The 22,628-nt window shown below is 42.3% G+C and overlaps 1 protein-coding gene across 3 annotated transcripts in view; it reads left to right on the top strand.

Moving 5' to 3' along the window:
• Positions 1-415: 415 nt before the first annotated feature.
• The window catches only part of ets1 (v-ets avian erythroblastosis virus E26 oncogene homolog 1), a 32,975-nt gene continuing 10,762 nt past the window's right edge, over positions 416-22,628 (top strand). The window contains exons 1-3 of one of the 3 annotated variants that reach the window (XM_005720645.1): positions 416-488; positions 1,916-1,992; positions 5,436-5,583. In XM_005720645.1, coding sequence (XP_005720702.1) covers positions 1,924-1,992; positions 5,436-5,583 — 217 coding nt within the window. In that variant the 5' untranslated portion in view covers positions 416-488; positions 1,916-1,923. Of the gene's footprint in view, positions 489-1,890; positions 1,993-5,435; positions 5,584-13,404; positions 13,582-22,628 lie in introns of those variants that run through there. The other 2 variants (XM_013911235.1, XM_005720646.1) reach the window with 2 other exon arrangements.

The raw sequence follows: 22,628 nt of genomic DNA, 5'->3' as shown, positions 1-22,628 counted from the left end.
AACAGTTGCAATGATAGTCAAAACCTTTGTTTTTTGCCTCCCTGCTGTTTCCTCCCTGTCATGACTCTGATGGAGGAAGAGGAACAAACAAACCAAAAGAAAAAGGAAATAAACAAACCTAAATCTAATTTAGCTAAAAAAATGACACTGTTATATTTACTGAAAGAGAATATAGATATTATAAGCTTTTGAAACACAAGCTGACTGAAAATAGAGGAAAAGCTACACATGGCAGCACAGGTTCTCTACAAGTTTATACCTACTGTGGCTGCATGTGAACCACATGTGAAGTCCAAAGACTACATACAGAGGAAAAATTGGATTTGGAGAGGATCACCGTAGGACTGAGGGAGGGACTAAAAGTGTGCATATCATTTCTTCCTCCGTGGGATTCGCTGCGAGGCAGGTACAGCATCTCTGCAGTCCACCGCTCAGCTGTCACACTCAGCTGTCCAGCGCTCACAGGAAACTTTTAAACACCGCAGTCGGTAAGTGCAAAGTTGTTGTTTTTTTCTTCTTCTTTTCTTTCTGCATCTTCTTACAGGTCAGTGGTAGAATAAGAAGACGCTGTTATTATCTGCGCTCGTCGCTCCTTTGATCCACGAGAGGGAAAGTGTTGGCTTTAAAGTTTTAGTTTTTTCCCGTCAGGAATTCTTCCGAATGCGTGACGCGTTGTTTCCGACCTGTTCCACCTTTACTTATTTTGCGCATAAAAAGTTGCCTTCACGTTTTTTTGTTTTATTTTATTTTCTCTGAACAAGAGAAACTTCAGGATTGCTAATTGCCTTCAATTAACGGGCTTTAAACTGACTTCTAACAGAGCTCCGAAATGTAGCTTCATATATAAATAGCATCTCTTCATATGACTAAATGTGGAGTTAGACCTATAGGAATGTTTTATCTAGCAGTGATTTATTGATTTTTTTTTATTGATTTTTTGCCTTTTTCTCAATAAATCAGAGAGACTTGAACGGCTAAAAGTAAGGCATGCGTTTGATTGACAGAAGTAATTATTCTCTTTGTGCTATTTTTTTCTTTCTACGGGAATAAAAGCATTTGAATCTTTTTTTAAATTTATTTATTTATTTATTTTTGATATGCCGAACATCTGCAAGCATTGAGCGGCTGCACATCTTTCTGTCAGCAGCTGCCACAGACTAGAAATGCCAAATTGCTTAACATATGAATGTGACGAAGATGAGACCTGTATGAAACACAACACTGCCCATATCACAACCCACCTCTAATGCAGTCCTTCAGTTCACTTTTCAGTCTCTTTTGTTGGTGCTGCTTTGAGTAAACAATGTTAAGTGATAAGCAGAAGCGTGGAGGAGGGCGGCAAGGAGAGGAGGAGGAGGAGGAGGAAGGAGGGTGAAGGAGAAGAGGAGGAAGAAGCGAGGTAGATGAAAGGAGGAGGCAGACTGGTGTAATGGGAGGGAGGAAGACAGTGGAAGAAGTGGTGGAAATGTTCCTTAGTGGATGGATTTACATCAGCTGAAATCCATTTTTGTTGAGAACATACCAAGATTTTCTTAAAAAATAACATCCTGTCAGACTTAAACCATGAAGTAGTGCAATGTGAGATGTTGATTGATTGACTACGTGTCAATAGAAATAAAGTAACGCAAATATATATTGTCAATCAAAAACAAATGTAAAAAATGGCATGAAAACAGGATGTTGTATTTTTAAAAAAAACAGCTCAAATTTCTATTTCCCTGTATTATCTTGTCTCCTTCTTGACCCCCTTCCCTCTCCCAGCTTTTCCTCTCTCACACACCTATGCATACATGCACATATACCACGGACCTGCACACACAAAGTGTAAACAGCGTGTGACGGATAGGCTGCCTCTCTCTGCCTGCACTGTTTGTACGTTGATCCCTTCAGCAGGCCCTGCTTCTCCTGTCCATAGTGTCCGTGATGAGTTACTACATGGATCCAGTTTCTTCCTACCCAGCCCTTCACCCCTGTGACCGTCTGGGCACACTGGTAAGACCTCCCTCGTAAATTATCTCTGTGTTAAGACTGCCTCGGCTACCTACCACACAGCCGTCCACAAGTGTGAGCGAATGAGCGTTTGTGTGTGTGTGTGTGTGTGCAAACTGCTCAGTGCAGGAATGTGTGCAGGAGCATTAGAGTGGTGTTCTTGTCAGCGTATTAGCAACTCTGGATTCCATCACCTTACAGGAGGATACTCTATTTCTTTTTCAGTTCACTCCACCAGGGTTTGCAGTAAAAGCGCCTGTATCTGTACATGCTGTTCCTCATGATTTCATCAAAAGTTAGGAAACAGAGCTGTTGAACAAGACAATTCTCTACACGGCTGTGAAATTGCCCTTTCGAGCTCCTCTGTGTTGCACAACAAGCCTGCACCGTGTACTTCTCTTTAGCAAGTAATATTGTAAATAATGAGACCTAGGCCTCCAGCCTTGGCACTAACCAATCAAACTGGAGTCAGGCAACCCCAGCAGACCAGCACTTTTCTCAGCTGAGCCACCCGCACTGTGCTTTGCAGCAGTGTGTTTGCAAGAACCCATAACACTTTCCAAATGGTAGTGCTGAATACAAAGTCAGAGACAGTTGCTGGGAACATTGGGATTCCTGTCAGGTGAGCATTTGAAGGGTGAAGGCCAGTGTGCTGCAAAATAAATGGCTCCATTTGTATGCAGAGCGCCAGCACATTAGGATAATAGACTGAGGTTACATGCAAATGGCAACCCCACCCCGTTCTAATACAAAACACAGAATGATGCCTCTCCCTGTTTCCTAATTGGCTCAGGTGGTGGGGCTTGCCTTTGAAATTGAGACTACTGTATACAAGGGCAGCTTGGTCAAAAGGTGAGCCCATGTCACCTCGGTAGCTTTATTCTCTTGAATTTACATAAATTATCAGCAAAAAGCAAAGGCTCTGATATTTTTTTCTCTCTTTAAGACAATATCTAAGTTCTATGTATTTCACAAAGGCAGTATTCAGAAAACAGCTGCAAAAAGAAAAAGAAAAACTCAAAGAATAACACAGCTTGTTGAAAATGAAATTGATACAAATGCAAATAGTTTCATTTGTAACCTTACCTTTTGTAATGCATTGAATTAATCCTTTTCTTTACATATCTTTTTCACACAAATATAGAACACAATGAAAGAACCCCTGACATGAAGGATGGAGTGAACAGCAGCAGGTTGCAGGGGCTGTGCCCAGAATCACTCATTACCTCCACAATATATGAAGAAAACTCATTGTTTTACTCAAAAATGAGTTGCAAATTTAGATTTTGGATCTAAATTTGCAACTCACTTTTGTTGCACTCCAAGTTGTTTGCGTGGACATATGGATGTATGATTTCAGACATGGCTATTTTTGGAACTTTACATTTTGTCTTTGCAGAAAAGCAACAGTGCAAAAAATTATATCCTGTTAACGACACATCATTTGTATTAAGTATATTAATAACCCTTATAGACCACATTTCAAGTAACACAAAGGTATGTTTAATTAAATCTGCCTGGTTTGCTAGCAATAGACAAGGGCTTTCCTCTTAAAACCACTCGGTGGTAATTGAGTATGTGTTTGTGCGCATATGTTTGATTGTGACACAAATGTAGCGTCTTGTAACAGTGGGCGTTTCAGTTGTTTTTACATGTGCACTGTAAGATTTCTTCACCATATTGCAAAATATGTTGCAATATTCTAAAGTTATGCCTTTCTGTACATGGAATGGTCTAACTGGATTACTGGAGTGAGGCCAAACACAAAAATACATCTAACTGCGTCACATGCATGCTACATAAGAATGCTGAAGTCCTATACACCAAAGACTATTCAGTTGTGCAACAACAGTAAGCATGTCATGCTCTCACTGATTAATAGGTATAATGTTTTGAAAAAAAATGTAATTTTCACACATTCCACTACACATAAACTCAATGTGCTTCACATAGATTATTAAAACAAACAGGATGCTGCTAATACTCATACTCAAAAATGGTGAGCATTGCAAGCCCCACATCCAAAATATATGAATTTTCATTTACAGTAGTCGACAGTAGTCGTCCCCCTGAGAAATTACTTGACCCCAAACTTCTATTAGATTTCCCAATACTTTAGTCCCTAAAATAACAGGTAGGCCATATAAAAGCATGCATTATAAAGGCAGGCTCCTCCAATATAGGCTGACCCCGGCATTTAAAGTTGTTCTACATGAGCTGAATGAGCTGAATATTATGGTGTCGATGGTATCTGCATTGGTATCTGCGACAGCCTGTCTCCATAAATCCTCCATGTGGCTCCCTTCTTCCCTATCTAACTTTCCCTCCTTTGCTGACTGACTTGATAGAAAATGCAAATCTCTCAAGAACCTTGTAAACTGGCCTCCTCGATTCTTTGGTCATGTTAGTCATCCATAAAACTAGATAGCTACTGATAAATGGTGCAGTGCTTAAACAGGAGCTGCTTATCAGATTGCCAGTCACTCTGTCTGCTGGGGCTGTCACTTACACATGTGACATAAATCATAGGATGCTGTAGTTATATCCAATTATATATCCAGTTATATAAGCCGTCATGTGCCTGTGAGAAAAACGCCAGTTTTAAAGAATGCTACTTCCTGATGTTTTTCATGAGTGGTCAAAGTTAGATTTTGATTTACTAAAAATGGCTATCTTCTTCGACACTGTCTCTTGTTTCCTCAAATAATTTTATATCTCTTTAGCCCTGCTGCCAAGTGCTGACTTTAGACTTCCCCCCCAGTGCAGCCTCTTACGTGAACAGTTCTGCGATAAGCAGGATAAAACAACAGAGCAAAGATAAACTGAATGAGTCAAATTTAGCTGCAGGGGTTATCTGTATGTGAGTACAATGAAAAAATGTTTCCAAAATACAAGGTTACACTCTGGGACAAAGCCACCGGACAGCTATATTGATAAGCTCATACGTTAACATTTTTCATTGGTTAACAAATTTAGCTGCATAATTATTCAATGGAAAGGCACACTACCCAACAGGCTTTTCCTCTTGTTCCTCAAGGGTTCAAGTGATTTTGGGTGATTTTAAACCCTGACCATATCTTTTATTCTAACACTCACACACTACAGAAGTTTTAAAAGTAGCATTTTCCACTTACATCCTCATTAGCTCTGCTATCTGAGCTCACTATAATCAAAATCCCAATTAGGAAGACTGTATAACTTAATGTTAGAGGCATAAACTAAGTCCATACCACATTTTGTGTTGCTAAGTGATTTACTTAATGTTTATCAAATAAAAAGTCCCCATCCCTCGTTTGTGAAGTTTGGGTGATTTTTAAAAAGATTTCTTTTAAGAAAGAATGTGCAGTTGCATGCAGAGAATGCATGCAACTGCACATTCTGTTTGTCATCTTGTGGATAAATGATTACAAATTAAATTTTGTCTCCATTGTTCATTTTGTCTCCAGAGGCAGAGTGGAGGTGTGGCAATGGGCCCACAGACCCAGCACCCAGGTGTGGTTCACCCTCATCAGCAGTATTACCCATCACAGCCCCTTTACCCTCACGATATACCCCTGCAGGAGGTTCCGGACGGACGTGAAATGTGCCCTACAGGTAAGAAATCATCAGTCTGATGTCAAATGTATGTAGTATTTATGAACTGATTCTCAACCAGGACCCATAATTTAACATTTTTTAATTGTGATAGCGTTTTGATCAAGGTAACCTTTTACAAAACGATTTTAATGTTCCTAATAGACCCTTAGTTGCTTGATAGAAACATTGTCATAGCTTGTATGAAACCACAAGATGCAGAAGTGGTAATCTGTAAGAAAATAGAGATTACAATTTGCCTACTTTTTATTCCTTCTTGTATGTGATTCGGCACTACAACAACAAAGAGCAACCAAAAGAGTTTGTATGCTAAATGGATTCATCTCTTCGATCATGGCACACCAAATCTTGCTCATTTTGTTGTTATAACACAATAAAGCTATTTTAACACATGTATTGTCACCATGAATGTCAAACCCCGATGCCTGTTTCAGTCAGAGCTGACAGCCTTTAACTTATCATCTTCCAGGTACAGAATAGTGAAGGTAATTGTCTGGAAAATTCACACCAAGCTGAGTGGACATCTTGTGCTTAGCTGCCTGCATAGGCTCTATGAAGGAGGCATCAATGCTTAAATAAAACTGAGTATTTCCAGTTATGTGAAAAAAGTCCCTGCTGTATGCTAGATGGGAAAAGGGGGAGTTCAGGAGAAGGGTCTAACCTGATTGTCATCTTCCCTAACCCGCAACCTAACCTTAAACCAAGCTTTCAAAAGTAAAATGTGATGATTTACACTGTGGACATGCGTTGCTCCTATTAATAGAGACCCCAAAGTGGAGCAGATTTATGTTTCCACAACTTCAGTATTGCACACATTTAAGGACATACACACACACACATGCACGCGTGCAGAGTCTCAACTTGGCCTGTTGTTCTGCGTCTGCTGCACGGGGGATGTTGGTGATGCTGACCCTGAGGGCAATGCCTTTACCAGATACCCTCATACCCCCCTCTCTTACGTTCTCTATCTTCCTCCCACTCTGTTTCTGGGGGCAAATGCTCTTCATTTTTCTTCTAACAGCCCTCTCTTTCTAGGTTTTTTTTTTTTCGTTCATTGTTTTTCAAATTAGTTTTATTTTAAACTGGAACATTCCTCCCAGTGCATTTGCCTGCGTTTGACTCTGGCCTCTTCTACTTCTCAAAAGTGATTGATGCTGTTGGACTGGGACACACGCCACGGGAGTAAGATAGGGGTGCTGGGGGGCACAGGCTTTCTTCCGTCACCTCCCTGAGCTGGATGCAGGGGCAAGACAGGGGGCCAAAGGGCGGCCATCTTTTTCCCAAGCCTCTGGTTTGGTCTCTGGAGAGGTGGAGGGGGGCTAAGTGCTTGTGTGTGTGTGTGTGTGTGTGTGTGTGTGTGTGTGTGAGAGAGAGAGAGAGAGAGAGAGAGAGAGAGAGAGTATGTGTGTGTGTTTGTACGTGTGTGTGTGTGCATATGCTTGCATACGCCAGTACAAGAGGGAGTCAGGATTTGATGGGATTTGCTGATGTTTGTTACAGAGACACACTCTTTTGGAGCACTCACTTCATTCCTCCCAGCGCTAAACCATTGACATAAACATTGCTAAGTGGAAAAAAATGACCGAGTGCTGACCTTCTTTTTTTTTTTCTTTTCTCGTTCTCGTCTCCAAAATCCATGGAGACCGCAGGTCTCAGAGCATTTGAGCCACCTGGAGATGCGGTTAGAGTCATTTAGCTCTTAACAGCAATGTCATAAGAACTGCTTTGGTTTCTGTCCTACCACCATACGCTGTTATGAGTTGCCGTTAACCTCAAAAAGCTGCTCAATAATCTCTGACACAGTCTCCACACCCCGAGCCGTTGATTTGACTCATTTCTTTCAAACTGAAAAAAAACAAAGAGAAACTTCTTTTAATAATTTCACATTTGCAAATTCTGAATACCCGCAAACGATTTGTGTAGACTTAGAAATACAGGTGCAAACAATTTTAAGTTTCTGGTGCTGTGCAAGCAGAGCTTTGGAGATTTCTCGTATTTGAACGCATACTTGTTCTTTTTCAGACCACTGAGGTTTTGCCAGTTTTAAATTCTGTTATTTTTTCACATCTGTAAACCCCCCTCTTTATGTACAGTATATTCATGTAACAAATCCATTGGCGCTATAAATATAAACACAAACATGTCATGTCTGTCATGGATATTTGGGATGAAATATTTTGTGTGTCTTTTAAGGTGGTTAGAGCCTGATTTTGCAACTGAAGTCACTATTTTTCCCCTTGTGAATGGACTGGGTGTGTTTAAAATGAAACGTGTTACTGTGAGAAAGAAAAGATACAGAGCAGATGTGAGGCAGGGATTTTGGATGTTACATGCTTGGCCCTGAGCCCAATGTCACACACACTGCTTCCTGACAACAGCCATGACATGGTAATGTTTACACTAACCCAGCTTTACTCTATACTCTCCAACACTCACACCAAAGGATCTGTTGCAAACGCCCACTGAGGAAATTCACTTTATGTGCATGTGTGAGTTAAGTGTGTGTGTGTGTGTGTGTGTGTGTGTGTGTGTGTGTGTGTGTGTGTGTGTGTGTGTGTGTGCTAATAAAAGAGTGAGGGTGCATTTCTGCACAATCTCACCAAAATCCAGGCACAGAAATCACACACATGCAAACACGCTCCACCAACATCCTGGAGTGATACACACTCGCGTATTCATTCATTAAATTCACACCCTGCACTCTTGTGTGTATTGTATTACAGCATCCTTCCATTCAGTGAAACAGGCACACACACACACATACAGGGAGGCGCACACACACATACATTCACTCCCAGGCTCTCCTGAGTTCACTGTACATTTAAACATGCACTCCCATTTAGTACACGCAGACACAGCTGTGATCTGGCACTCAGAGACCATTGGCCTGTGTTTTATATGATGTGATTTGACAGCTGGACAGTTGCAAGAGGAGGGGAATTGGGGGTGGGGGGTGGGGGGGGTGGAGTACAATTTTAGGAGAGAATATGGATAGGGAAAAAGAGAAGTCACAGAAGTGGGACTGCAGTGGTGGGAGGAGAAGAGATGAGGGGAGGAGGATCTAAGATGTGGGGCCTTGAGTGGAGTTGGGGGGGGGGGTTCGCCTCTGATGAGGGGCACGTCCTCACGGGCGAAGGCCCATTTTTTATTTTCTAAAAGTAAACAGGCAGCCTGCGGGGGTCTGGAGGGTTATGGGAAAGGAGGAAACATTGATACTAATCAGGCCAGCGCACACTTCCCCCTCTAACAATAAAACAAAACAAGAGTGGAAACACGGAAAAGCGGCAGACAACTGCGGGGGAATGGGCTACACAACTGTGCACATTTGAAGCGCATGGCATGGTGATAGAGCTAAAGCAAGAAATGCAAGTCAATAAAAATAGTGAAGAGTTCATCTGCTTCTACTACACTGCACATTTGTAGTTTTATTTTTAGATGTCTGAACCGTTTGAATGAGTTTCCACATTAGGCTTCTGAGACACGGTTTACAATAGAGCCACTCTGGAATCTCTATCCCATAATTCAAAGTTCTGCTTTGGTTAACTGAAATCTTGAAATTGTTTTTTTGCTTCTTCTCCTTTGATGAGCCATTTTCTCCAATGCTTTTTTAAAATATCACTTGAGATCGTCAGAAATGCATTTTTCCCCTTTTCACCTACAGCTTTTGGCATTGTACCCTGATTGAAAAATGATTGCTTTCTTCTCTGTTAGTGTTGTAATTTTATTTATTTATTCTCTTTTTGGAAACGCTCTGCTTTTAAGTACCAATCATTTTTTAAACTTCCCTTTCCCAGAGTTCTACAGGCCATATTTCTAGGAAGTGTTCGTGTGGTAAGTTCCTCTTGATAGCGCAGTGACTAATTACAAACCACTTCAGTAGGAGAACATGCAGTTCTGAAAGACATGCAATCACTGACGGGGGTGATGATGCAACAGATGCCAGCTCACCAGGAAAGGTGGTGCTTTAATGAATCCTGTGATAGACCTCCCATTGTTTTAATGTTTATGTCGTGAGCATAGCAATATGCAGAGCTTTTAATAACAATGAGCGTACTTTACCAGTAGCGGTAAAAGTGAATTCCTCTAACTGTGTCCCGTAATTTGCGTTGGTTGTTGAGTCAAGTCCTCTTTGTAATAGTTAATGGTCAGTTGCTCACTTTAGCATTTTAATATAAACTGAATTTATACAACAATTAACCAAAGGAAAAAAAAAAGAATCCAACAACTGCTTGTTTCTTAACTGAGTGGATCATTCCTTTGGGCGTTGCTATTTACTATGATACACAACCTTCATTGTGTACATAGAGTAACACTGATGTATGATCCCTTTAGCTGTGAGGACTAGCAGACTGCGAGACTGTGCTAATAATGGAGAGGAGGGAGGGAGGGAGAAGAACGCAAGACAAGTAAAGGGAGGTCTGGGAGGCAAAGAGACGCGGAGGGGGGTGGGGATAATTGAATTATCTGCACAATGGAGTGATGGGGGGCACGTGGTGCCGCTAATGGAGGAAGAGATGTCCTTTTTAGCGGAGCTAATTGTTCAGAAAAGAGCTGAGCCTTTGTTCAGGGAGGCCCTGCTACTTTCCCAGTGCACTTTACATCCACACAATTTAGCGGCGTGTGCGCACACACATACACACAAAAACACATGCACGCGCACAAACACATTCGGGAAGAAAAAGATTTTGGAATGCGAGGCATAAGAAAGAGATGTGCACAAGCACAGTAGACATCTATGAGCAGAGACAGACTCACACATACAGGGACACAGCACTCCTGTCCCAGCTAACCCTCTGATCTCAGCAGGAGTGCATCCAGCCTGTGGCACCTTCAGACAGCATCCACCACAGATAGAGCTGAGACTGAGCTGTTAGACAGAAGCCACAAGGACCCCACTGTTTTACTGTTTGACTGTCTGCCCTGTGTGTGTGTGTGCGTGTCCCATATGTGTGTGTGTGTGTGCTTGAGTGGCTGTAAATAAATGACTGACTGATTACATGCTAAATGGCTTCTATTCACGCAAATACCATAGCCATCAGATCATAGACATTCTCTGGGACTTTGGGATTTTATCCCAGTCATCTTTTAAGGCTTCGCGTTTGTAAATGTGTGAGAATGCACATGCCAAACATCGAAAGCCTCAGAGCATCCAAGGCTCCTGCAACTACTGCGAGGGTGCCGCCATCAAAGACAAATATCACTTGACAGCTGTATGGATTGCTCTAAATCAAATAACCTTTCAGTTAACTCTGTGAAAAGTAGCAGGTGCAACGGTTACATCTGAGGATTATAGACAGGCAGAAAGCACAGATGTGCCAGTAAGAGACTGACAGCAAGCAGCAGCGAGGAGAGAGAGAGAAGGCTGTTTTTGCCGGGGGTGCTATACAGCAACACAAATGAGTGAAGGCAGCTAACTGTCAAAACCATGGAAACAGCATTTGCCAGGTGAAGAAAAAGAGACACTGCAACCAAAACTTGTTTGATCTAGGACATGTGTCCTGGGGGTACTGTACATGCATGAGACGATCGTTTCATGTTTATTGCTAAAAAGAAAATGACACGATTGTTTTAGCAGTTGCTTATGGAATTCAGATTGTTCAAAACTGTGTTATAATAAGCTTGTACGACTGATGATGAGAAGCTGATTGTTTAGCATTTAACCTTTCCTCATGTCAGAGTGCTGTTCGCCTTGCTTTTAAGGGTCATTGTACACCAGGCAATGGCCACTGCTCTGAGAAACAGCTCAACAATGTACTAACATAATATAAATATATTCAGATGCATAGTGGAGCCAAGAATTTCAAGAGCTTTTGTAATCACTTTTTAACAGGATTATTATTAAGATATTAGTTTACCAATTAGTATGCATGTTTCATCACTAAAATCAAATGAAATATTAACAAAATATGTAAATCAATAGAGATGGACAGGAACAAAGTGAAAATCATCCAGAGTGTCACCAGCCCAGATATTAGTCAGCAACACCATTAAACTCTAAATGGCTGCCCTTAGGCACAAAAGGACCCAGGCTGTCCTTTTAAGAGCAGATACAAGGGAGTTCATTAACAGAAGACAAAGAGGTTCAGTCAGAGCGTTTGAGAGACCGACGTGCTGACTGCTGGAGAGCTACTGTTTCTTCCTCCATTCTTCTCCTCCATCACCCCCTCTACTTTAAAGCCCCCCTCCCTCCCTGGTGAGGCAGCTTTTCTCACCGCAGAACCCACCAGCACTCCTCACAGATGAGGCTCCTATCAGGGCAATGAAACCCGATCCAGGGCTGCTAATGGAGTCGGTGAAGTACCACCAGTTGAAAAAAATCCATGCATGATCAATATCCCTGGCTCCCCAGCCGCCTCCCAGATCGTCCCATTTAGACGTACAAGTGTACAAGACATGCAGATGTATCGTGTGGATGTGCATCATAGGATGTACCATTGATTCATTCTAACTAGGTTTCTTAAGATGGGGCTGGCTGTGGGATATGTGCTCTAAAGAAAATTATTTACATTTTAAATTTCTTACAAAACCTGGTTAAAAATGAATCATCTGTTATTACAGCTTCTGTTGCCATGGGAGGTGCTCCTTGATGGTAGTAGCTTGTGAAGAGTGGAGTCCTACTGTGGCAAAAAGCCCAGTCTTTCTTTTGTCTTTATTCTTTTTCAGCAGCAGAACAAATACATGATTCAATTTCCAGTGAGGCATGGTCATTGTTCCTGATTATTGGGAGATAAAAAAAAAAAAAAAGCGAGCAGAAAACTAAAGAAAAAGCAGTTTGCATTTCCCAAACTAGATTTTCATTGACGGTCTCGGTAATGCAGATCGATTTAAACATCCAGACAACTAAACCTCGCATTACTTTTGTGCCTTATTTTTATTTTATTTTTATATCTTCATTTTCAATAAAGGTTAATAGGGCAACTGTTTGTAAAGACAAACTTTGTTATGACTGTGCTGCAGCAGCATAAAGAACACAGACGTGGCTGACTTTTATTGATCTCTGCAACCTGAACAGGAAATACTCTGAGGTGTTTATGAGGGTGAGTTACAAGTTATGAGGATGCCTGGACCCACAGAATATATAGGACAGAGACAGTCCAGGTTCTTTTAGCTCTTAGTAACTTCATCTCAGCTATATAGCTTATTTGTTTTGAGATTTTAGTAGAAATACTATTTCCACACAGTTATTTAATAACTCTGATTTAATAACTCAGACTCTGATTTATAGATCAACATTAATTCATTCCTAATGGTTTGGCATGCTAAATTAGGTGATAAAGACGTTTTTTTCCGTTATTCTCTCTTAAAAATATGTGTATACATATTTAAAATGTTCATCATCAAATCACCAGCGTGTTTCTCAACATCAAGAGCAAGGCGCCAAGTGCGTGCGATGACGTATATAGGCTGCTCGGGGTCACAGGTAACAGCTTTCACATGAGCTGGTGTGTGTGGGGGTGTGTGTGTGTCTAGAGGGAAGAGGGGGGTGTGGGGTGGGGGGGTCCTTGTAATTGAATTGTGAATCAGCTAGCAAGTTATTCCCAGTCACCGCCCCCTTCTCTGTCGTCGCACTCTGGTTCTTCACAAATGCAACGCCCATAGCCACAGATACAGAGGAGGGAGTAAGTGAGTGAGTGTGTGAGTGAGTGAGTAAGAAAGAACGAGGAAAAGAGGGAGTGTGTGTACCGGAGAGGGAGAAAGATAAGTTAGAAGTAAAAGAATCTGAATCGTTTCTTTCTTTTTTCCCTTTCTTTTTTTTAGTGTGAGAGGAGAATATTATATATATATATAAATATATATTTTTTTACAAAATCAAGAACTGATCGGGACGCCAGAGGAGGAGGAGAAGATTTTTTTCCCCTTTGAAATATATTGCGCTTTTGGAGGTGTTAGAATTAAAGAGGGAGGCGGCGTTATTAATTCACGCTGATCTGATGATCATGACGGCAGCTGTCGATATGAAACCGACGTTAACAATCATAAAGGCTGAAAAAATGGACGGTGAGTAATCTCAACTCTTCTGAGCGCTTTGACAGCTAACACGAGACTTACTGTACATTACTCCTCAATGTTTCTTTGTAACACAAGCGGCTGTCTCCGGATTACGCTCACAGTAAAGCACGCTGTTAATTCTCGAGAACAAGTAGATGAGCTGAGAGAGGGACATAACGTCCTGAACGCATTTCTTTGATGAAGGCGCTGCTGGTTGCTCAATATTGGACTCTACAGGCAAGACTTGAGAAAGATGAAATCATGCCTGAGGGTCTAGAGTCTTGCAATAGACTGTACTGTATGCATACATGCATGCGTGCGTGTGTGTGTGCTCCGTATTGCTAGAAATCCGGCTCTGACAGGTGTGACTGTTTAAGATGTGATGATGTGCTAATATGAAAAAAAAGTTAGGACACTGGACTTTTTACATTTATGATCAGTCATCACAAAGCATGCTGCTTTGCATAGCATTGGCAATTTTTACTAGTACATGCAAACAGCAGTGTGACTTTTACTGTTTATGTATGTGTGTAGCTGCCACTTTAAGACACGCTGTATGTTTTATGACAGTTCTCTGATGATCTCAAGCATGAACAGCTATCCGAGTTAAGTTTTGCCACATTTCCTCTTTTTGTACAGATGGTAACCCTATCTCTCTAATCCTGCTTTGATCTCACCTAACACTGACCCATATATTCCATGCCATGCTGGAGAAATCCAAGGCATATTGCCCAGCCGGCATGGGAGACAGGCAGTGGTGCCTAATAACCCCCTCCCCTCACCCACCAACCAAACTGCCTCCTCTTTCTCCCTTTCTTCTCTGCCTCCCTCCCCACCACCTCCTCCTTTAGTGGCTGAAACTGACTTTCCAGAAATCAGGAGAGGCAGGCTGAGGTGATGAATCTGCAGTGCTGAGGCTTGCCTCTCTCTTAACTCCACTGCCCAGAACCCTTTGGATCGCTCCAGGGGTAGTCCAGGGCGCAGGCAGGGGAGGCCGCAACTCTAAGCTGTTTTCATGTTGGGGTTTAAACCTTTGCGTGGTTTCACTTCTCTCTTTATCTTTTTTTTTCATAGCATATGGTGGCACGTTTGCAGGATTTGCATTCAGCAGCTTTTTACATTAACCAATCCCCCTGTGCTTTTGCAGTTCAGGTGCAGAGAACCTATTAGCAGAGTAGCAAGCAGCAGTGATGCATCATGGAAATCTGATACTAATTGCTAGTGCTGACCCACTAAGGGGCTGTGACTCACCACATTAACCGCCTTCTCCCTGCTGTCAATACCTGCAGAGCATAGATTCATACATGCACATCACACAAAAGTCGCAAATTCTGCTGACAGCTGCAGAATTGTTGCCAAAGCGTAGCACAATCTTGCAAAAGCATTTCGCAACTCTCGCTCCTACTTACGCTAAGTTGGGTGCACTCAGGTCAAGCCAAGCCTGCCAAGGAGCAGTTCACAACTTCACACAAACACATCCTTTCTTCACCTCCCTCTCGCATGCATACACGCACACACTCACGCACACTGTTCTTGTTTACTTCTTGGTGTTACCATAGTCGCAAGATAGATGTACTACCAATGCCCAAGGCTGTTCTTCAGCCTGATAAGAAATAACAAATTTAAAGGCATGACCAAGTTGCACTCGCCCTTTGCTTACAGCTTACTGAAAGAAAGTAGTCCACACAGGTCAAGTTCTTGGACTGTTACTGTGAGAAGCACCTCTGCAGCAAGTGGTGATGGCAGCTCAGCTTTAGCCCCGTCAGGTCTATGGCATTGTTTTGAATAACACCTGCAGTCACACACTGCACATGCATGCACACCCTGCTAACAGTCTTAAGTGGTTTCTAGCCCACCTTTCTCTTTTGTTTGTTTTCTTTTTTTGACGGAAGTGACAGCAGAGGTAACTCTTTAAAAGTCATTCGCGCAGAGGTAAACCCAAAATAACACTGCTTACTTCACTGTTATGGGATTCACTTCGAAGCACCCCAAGCTTACTTTGTTGTGACCCAGCCGGTGGGGTTGTTGTTGCTGAAAGCACTCTCTAGCCACGAGGAAACTTCTACAGAGACTAATTTGAAAGATAGTGTAGAACATTACCTCACCAGGCGCATTGTAGTACATTTGAGAAACATTTATTATGGCTGCCCAGTGATGGATTTAATATTCAACAGAGTTAATTATTTACAATACAGTTTTTAGACCTGAATGAGCAGTCCCTGTTTTGTTTATGTCTCTGCCAGGCCTGAAGGTCGAGGTTCAGTGAAAGACAGGAATGTTTTGTGAATATGCCCTGCTGGGTGGTATGCATAGAAGCATAGAAATAGCTTTGGCAAGGTTCAGGTTTATCTGATCAAAAATGCTGCACTTTGTTGTAACTGGCAGTTCTGACGTTTCTTCCGAGAGACCTTATATGGCATCCAAATCCACACTTTAAAAAAGGCAGCAGATGCACAAGCACATACAGGCCATGGCAAAAACAGTAGACTCATAGAAGGACTTCACCTACTTTCTCTTTCATGGTTCCTCTCATGTTGGTGCACTGTGGAGAGGAGTAGTAGCTTGAGTCAGGAATGAGGGAGTTACATAAGTTTTTTTTTTTCTTTCTTTCTTTAGTGCGTTTGTGACAGCACTGCTTGAGTAGCACAGTGTAATATATGCCAGTGTTTGAGTGTGCGTGGCTGGCTAGCAGCTGTGCAAACACTGTTTGGGTGATCTGTGCTTCTCTTGATGTGGGGTCAGTTTTTCTTCTGATGTCTGGCGTGTCGAACTATCTAGTTTGTGAGATCAAAACTTTAGTCCAGCCTCACCTACTTAACATGAGGTTTCATTTGAATGGGATTCGACTGTCCCTAGAGGGCAACAGATATCAGTTTGCTCAATGGGACTCCCTGTGACAATTTGGCTTTCACAATGACTCTTTCTTTCTTTCTTTCTTTCTTTCTTTCTTTCTTTCTTTCTTTCTTTCTTTCTTTCTTTCTTTCTTTCTTTCTTTCTTCTCTTTTCAGTGTTGCACAGTGGTGCCACTTTGTTTCATTAAATGGGTTATTCCCGCATCCAGTCAGCCAACCATTCACTGGTTCCTACATCTGTTGCGTTGCCCATAGAAACATAAAACCGTTATGGTGCGTGGGTCTTTCTTGATGCTTCCCTCGTGACTACACACCTTAATATTTGCTTATAAAGCTTAGTCATAAAAAAGGCGTGCTAGCTCCACAGACAGCAGTCGACTAAATAATAAGCATATGGTGAGTAAGGGGTTGAGGAGCTACCAAGGTGTGGCCAATGAGGCTACAGTAAATGGCTATAAAGGCAAAAGAGATCACAAAGGCTAGAATGCCTTTCTCGCAGCTTCTCATTTTATTTGCATTACATAAAAACACCGACAACCAAAGCAAAGGAGAGAGGAACAGAAAGCATTAACAAGCATTTTTTGTTACTCTTTTCAGTCATTCACCCACCCACTGACTCAATTCCTCCACTAGCATTCTTCCCCCCTCCTTTCCCTTTCTCCCTCTGTTTCAATGTCTTTCTGTTGGCCACATGAGTTTCTCTCATGCCCTTGATGTGGTATATACTGTAGTGAGTTCCCGGTGAATGCACTTTGTCCCATCCCCAGTCATTCCTAGTTTGTAATCCCTGAGTCATGGGACTAGACGCCTGCTACACCACACGCCACTGGCTATGCGCCGGTGTTGATTAGCTTACAGCTATCACAGTCCTCTGCCCCTCATTACTAGTATGACGGGGAACCCTGACTAGCTTTTCACTGTCCAGAAAGGCCTTCAACAACTGCCCACGGATCTCTACATTGTCGTGAAAATCTTTTTTTCCACAGAGTTTCTGTTTTATATTTCCACATTTAGTAGCTGTGTTTCCTATAATAAAATGGAAACTTGGCCGGTTTAGGAACACGCCTGCTTTGGGGATCAGTCCACTGTCTTTAAAGGTAGTCGGTTTGTTTCAGTGCAGATGTTCGGCTGTCCACAACGAAGTCGGATAACTTGTTTTGCTCGGCGTGTGCTCTACATTGTGCTCACTTTCTTCTCTTTTGTCTATGCTTGCTTCACAACACCTGTTTTCGGAGTTGGTGTGCATAGCATGCTGCTTTTGTAATCAGGTGAGCAAATGGGGCACAGCCACCGAGTGTGCCCATATCAGACCCACAGCGTCAGATGTATGTAGATCGACCAGCCCGCCAAAGCAACAGATGACAGAGAGGGGTGGTGTTTGCTTGGCGTTTAAGTATGATTCTGCGATGCCTGTAATGAGCGACACAGTCAAATGGAAGACATATGTCCAGAGTGTGTGTTTTATGGGCTGTGTTAGTTAGAGTACTTTTTTTTGTATTAAACATTTCATCACTGTTATTTTGTCGTAGAAATTGGGAGTGTAGACCATTGTTATTTTTGCTTCACGTAAGTTCTTATTGCAGACCCTTCTTTGTTGCTCTGCAACGTGTATTTGTTTTATGTGTGGTTTCAAGGTAACTGTGACCACATTTTGAATCACCAGCAGGAATTTTACAAGATCTGGTCATTGCTTTAATCATGACCAGTCACATTGTCAAATGAAGCAGCACGATATCCCCGTACGTCCAGTCATCCTTTGACTAAATGAGTCACACCCTGTCTATGTATGCTTGTCTATGTGAGTGTGTGTTTAAGAGAGAGAACTAAAGAGAGTGAGATTAGACATTTCGAGCACCAGTTTACACAACTGCAACGTTAGTCTCATGTTTTTTGAAATCACTTCCATCTCGTATTGCAAAACCCTGAGTTGTAACTTTCCAGCTATCAAAATCCTAGTTTAAATCTTTCAATCAGTACAGTCAGCCAAACCTGAGAAGTTTCACAGCATCGTGAAAAGCGTGCATATCTTTATAAAAAAGATAAAGGAAGAAAGATGTGGCCAGATGTTTTACGCTCCTATTAGCTGTGGAGCTGACACGGAGCCCAAAATAGAAGAGCGATTCATCTTCTTGAGCTGAGACCATTTTGCCACTCAGACCGCGAGTCATTTTTGGTCGCATTAGAGGAAAACAAGAAAGCTGTGAGAAGCACATTGGCGATTGTAAAACAGAGGTGGAATGCGAGGCATGCAACATGAAAACATGGCGGTCTTGGGAGAATTTATTTATGAAGTATCCATCTGCCGCCCAAAGTTCGCCGTCTAACAAGCAACAGTCTTTTTATATGTGTATATGTATGATGTCTAATTGGACCCAACCGTTACAAGCATACATGTTGCAAACCGTAAGCATGGTTGTGTTGCAGACGGTTCCATCCAAGTGTGTGAACGTGCATCTTTATACTGTCCCACATGAATCGTGCGTGTATCAGGAACCCGATTGCGGAATGTATCAATTTGGACTAAAAATGGGGCAGGCACCATGTTTTGTGGAAAAAATGCAACACAGAAAGTAAACTGTTTGTCAGATATGTCGTGTGTTTGGTTTAACGCCTAAACAGTTCCTCCAGAGCATCCCATGTCTGTTTATAACAGCAATGGAGCCTGGACATGGCTAGGCTAGCGCCACCTGCACTCTGGACTGTAGCACTTCCCTGTCAACCCCCCCCCCCCCTTTTTTTTTTCTCCACTATGCACTGATGCATAAAACAAGATGAACTAATCTTATTGGACTAAGTAAGTAAAAACAGACCTTTTCACACTGTTAAAGACAGACCAGTGCAGCTTTTAGCCAGTTAAAGTTGCAGCAAGGAGCCAAATCCTGCTGAAAGCTCTTTATTTTTTTATTTTTATTTTTTCTAGGACAGAATTTCTAACAAGCTTTTAGCAAAAAAAAGAAAAAAAAAGAAAAATAATGTTAAGTGTCTCTTGGTGATGGCGTGGATCAAAGTGAATGTCATATCAAGCACCGAGGCCATAGCATAAACAGTAGCGTTAATGCACTTTCACATCATGGGCTAATATGATTTCAGAGAAGGAGGGAGTGGAGGAAAGAAAGACAGAAAGGCAGCTATGGGGTATTAGTCTGACTTATTGTCTGCTTCAGTAGCCAGTGTGTCTGTGGTGGTGATGATCCTGAGCAACTCTATTTTCATGGCCAAAGACAGATGTCAGCAATACTAGGCTTGTCCCGTACAGCAGCTTTACACCACCACAGGCTTGTGTTTCAGGAGGGCAGCCAGAAGGCAGTGGTGAAGATCTAAGAATAAAACTAGTTATTCAGCACTGCTGCCTGTGATGGTGGGATTGTACTGGTTTGCGCGTGGGAGGACTTCAGCCTGACGTTGTCCTGCTTCGAAGCATGCTAAGGTCTGCTGCCGGTCTGGCCGGCTTCATCGCCTTGCATACACTTCAATTCCTGGTTTCTTGGCATTGAGATGGAAATTTAAACAGTCTGGCTGACTGAACAAGCAGCCCTCTTAAAACCAGACCGCCACCCCGTTCTTCTCCTTTTGCTCCACTGCAGCCTTCAGTCACCACTTTATCACTCTGTGGTGCTGAATGGGTCCCCTTCATACCAGCCGAGTTTATGACCCTGCTTTTGCAGACCGGGGGTCTAGATATGTATCTCCATCAAAGGCGTTCTCACATACTCCTGTCACCTCTGGTCAGCTGTGGGCTGGTCTGCCTTGAAGAACTAATTATAAGCTCTTAACTATTAACCAGGAGCTCCTGTTTTTTTTCCTCACAGCTTGCCGTAATCCTGTTTAATATGTACGTGTGTGCATGTAGGGATAATCAAGAAGGGTATAAGCCCATAGTGGTTGTTATGAAATGTTTTAACCCTCACCCGAACCCTCAATTCACCTCACCTCCCACAGGAAGTGGCAACTCAGCCACAGGAAATGGACTTATGCAGATCTTTATAAAGACGTCCCCCCCCAATGTGCTAAGATGTGCGAATAGCGGGATACCCAAATTGCCACAATCTGATATAAATAAACGGCTATGCAGTCCTAAGTACTGGCTCCTTGCTATTGACAAAGGCTATCAAAAGCCCAGCTTTGATTTACCCTTTCAGATCTTGTCCTTATTTTTTTATTCACAGTCCGATCTTGCTTCCTCACACCAACACACACCCACTCATAAACTATAGGCCTATTTATAGCTCAATCGCATGATAGAAAGCATATTGTCCCTTATTTGTTGGGTCTGGTTGCCTGCTCCGTTGTATCATTGCATCATTCGGAGCAGAGGCAGCAGTCCAGGCTTTATGAATGAACTGACTCTCCGCCAGAGGCTGGGAGATGGCACCGATCCCACTGTGATGTCATGCCACAGACAAGGAGAAGAGAGGGAGCTTTATGAAACCTCCCATTCATTGGTTTCACTCTCTCTCTCGCTCTTTTTTTTTTTTTTTGCCCACCCCTCACCCAACTCAGTCACCCATCACCCACCCAAGATGCTTTCTTGCTATCTTCCCCAGCCCTGTCCCGCCCTGCCCATCCGTGCCTATTCCAGCCCAATAGACTTTGGCCCTGGCTGTGAAAATCCCAATTTCACACCCACGCTCTGGCGCACAGGCAAAGACGGCCACTAATTTGGTGTGTATGTGTATATGTGTGTTTATGTGAGTCACTTTAACAGCCTGAGGTGCCAAAGAAGTACCTCTGTCTAAAGTTGGGTTGGGCCTTGCTCACAAGGGCAGAGCAGTAAAGGTGGAATAGCCTCAGCGAGAACCCCTGGGGGAAATATCGTCGTCGCACTCAGTAGCTTGTCCATTACTCATTTCATGGCAAGAGGAGAGTGGCTAATCAATACCTTTTACTGTAATCTAGACTAAACATCAGTCTCAATTCGTCAGTGATTCTTAGCATAGATGAACTTAATATGGTTTTTACCTCATTAGTAAAATTGGTTTCATTTTGTACATTTTGCTGCAGAAGCTCTTTTTCTTTTTTTCTCTTCTTTTAAGTCAGATACTTGTCAGTGAAATGCCATAATGTTGCCTGTGATTTACATCCATTCCCACATTTCATGAGCTAAGTGGATGGGACTCATTTTGCGGACAGACCCACACAGTCTAATGTGGAAAGTGATGACTAGTGGATGCTCTAGCTCTCAGTACATACTGACCGTTCTCTATCTAATGGGGCTCGCAGGCATTGAAATCGTATCAGGACTTCATCATTTACTCGAGACTGTCTAGATCCAAGCTCGCCTCTCTCGCTAATGGATGCACATTGTACATTAGCACTGCCGCAGATAACTTTCATATGGATCATTCACCATGGAGACTGCTCTATTATCACTTCACTGTTACGTTTAGCGTTCTCCTTTCAGCCTTGCTGAACATTCTGCATCATGTTTTTAGGAGATCAGCTCAGATCAAAAAGAAAAATTTACAACAAAGTAGTGTATGTACACAAAACACACTATTTGACTGTCACCTGACAGTCAACCTTCTTCTTCTTTTTTAATTGTGTTTGTGGTTTGAATTAGAGCCTGAGCAGGATTTCAAGAAGTATTAAAACAACCCAATAATGATATGCTTTGTAGACGGGGTTCACATTTTTCTTTTTACTCTCTCTAGTGTCTAATGTTAGTTCTCATGCACTGTAGTGTTAAGTGTCTTTGATGGAAGATTTAGTGCTAAAATGGGTTCAAGTCTGTGTGGGCAAGTACGCGGTGCGGATGGGTTGATAAAAGCGGTGTGGAGGGAGGGGTGTAAGCGGTTTGAAAGTGCAGACAAACTCCACTTGAGCCAGCTTAAATAAACTGCCACATTTTGCCTTTGCTTTCACATCAAAGCACAGACTGTCTGAGCCCCGGTCACATCTCAGTTTGCAGCCATTTGCAACATGTACCTCTCTGCATTACCAACACTACTTAAAAGCAAAACGAGCTCAGTAGAAACTTAGACAACCTTGCAGTCTTTTTTTTTTTTTTTTGTCAAATAGAGAAACCAGCTTTATTTTGATGTGTGAGCCATGGCTGACAGTAGTTAAACAGGGTTTTTGTGTGAGACTGTAAAACAATGGCTGTTCTCAACTCTTCAACCTTTTACCTTCACTTCTGACTGAAATGGTTACATTCTGTTTGTTCAGACTATATTATTACAGCCCAAATTGAATCACAGGAAGAAG

Source organism: Pundamilia nyererei, unplaced genomic scaffold, assembly GCF_000239375.1.
Source record: "Pundamilia nyererei isolate P.nyererei 1_Seehausen unplaced genomic scaffold, PunNye1.0 scaffold00003, whole genome shotgun sequence".
Lineage (NCBI taxonomy): Eukaryota > Metazoa > Chordata > Actinopteri > Cichliformes > Cichlidae > Pundamilia > Pundamilia nyererei.
This window is presented reverse-complemented; position numbering and strand designations above follow the sequence as displayed.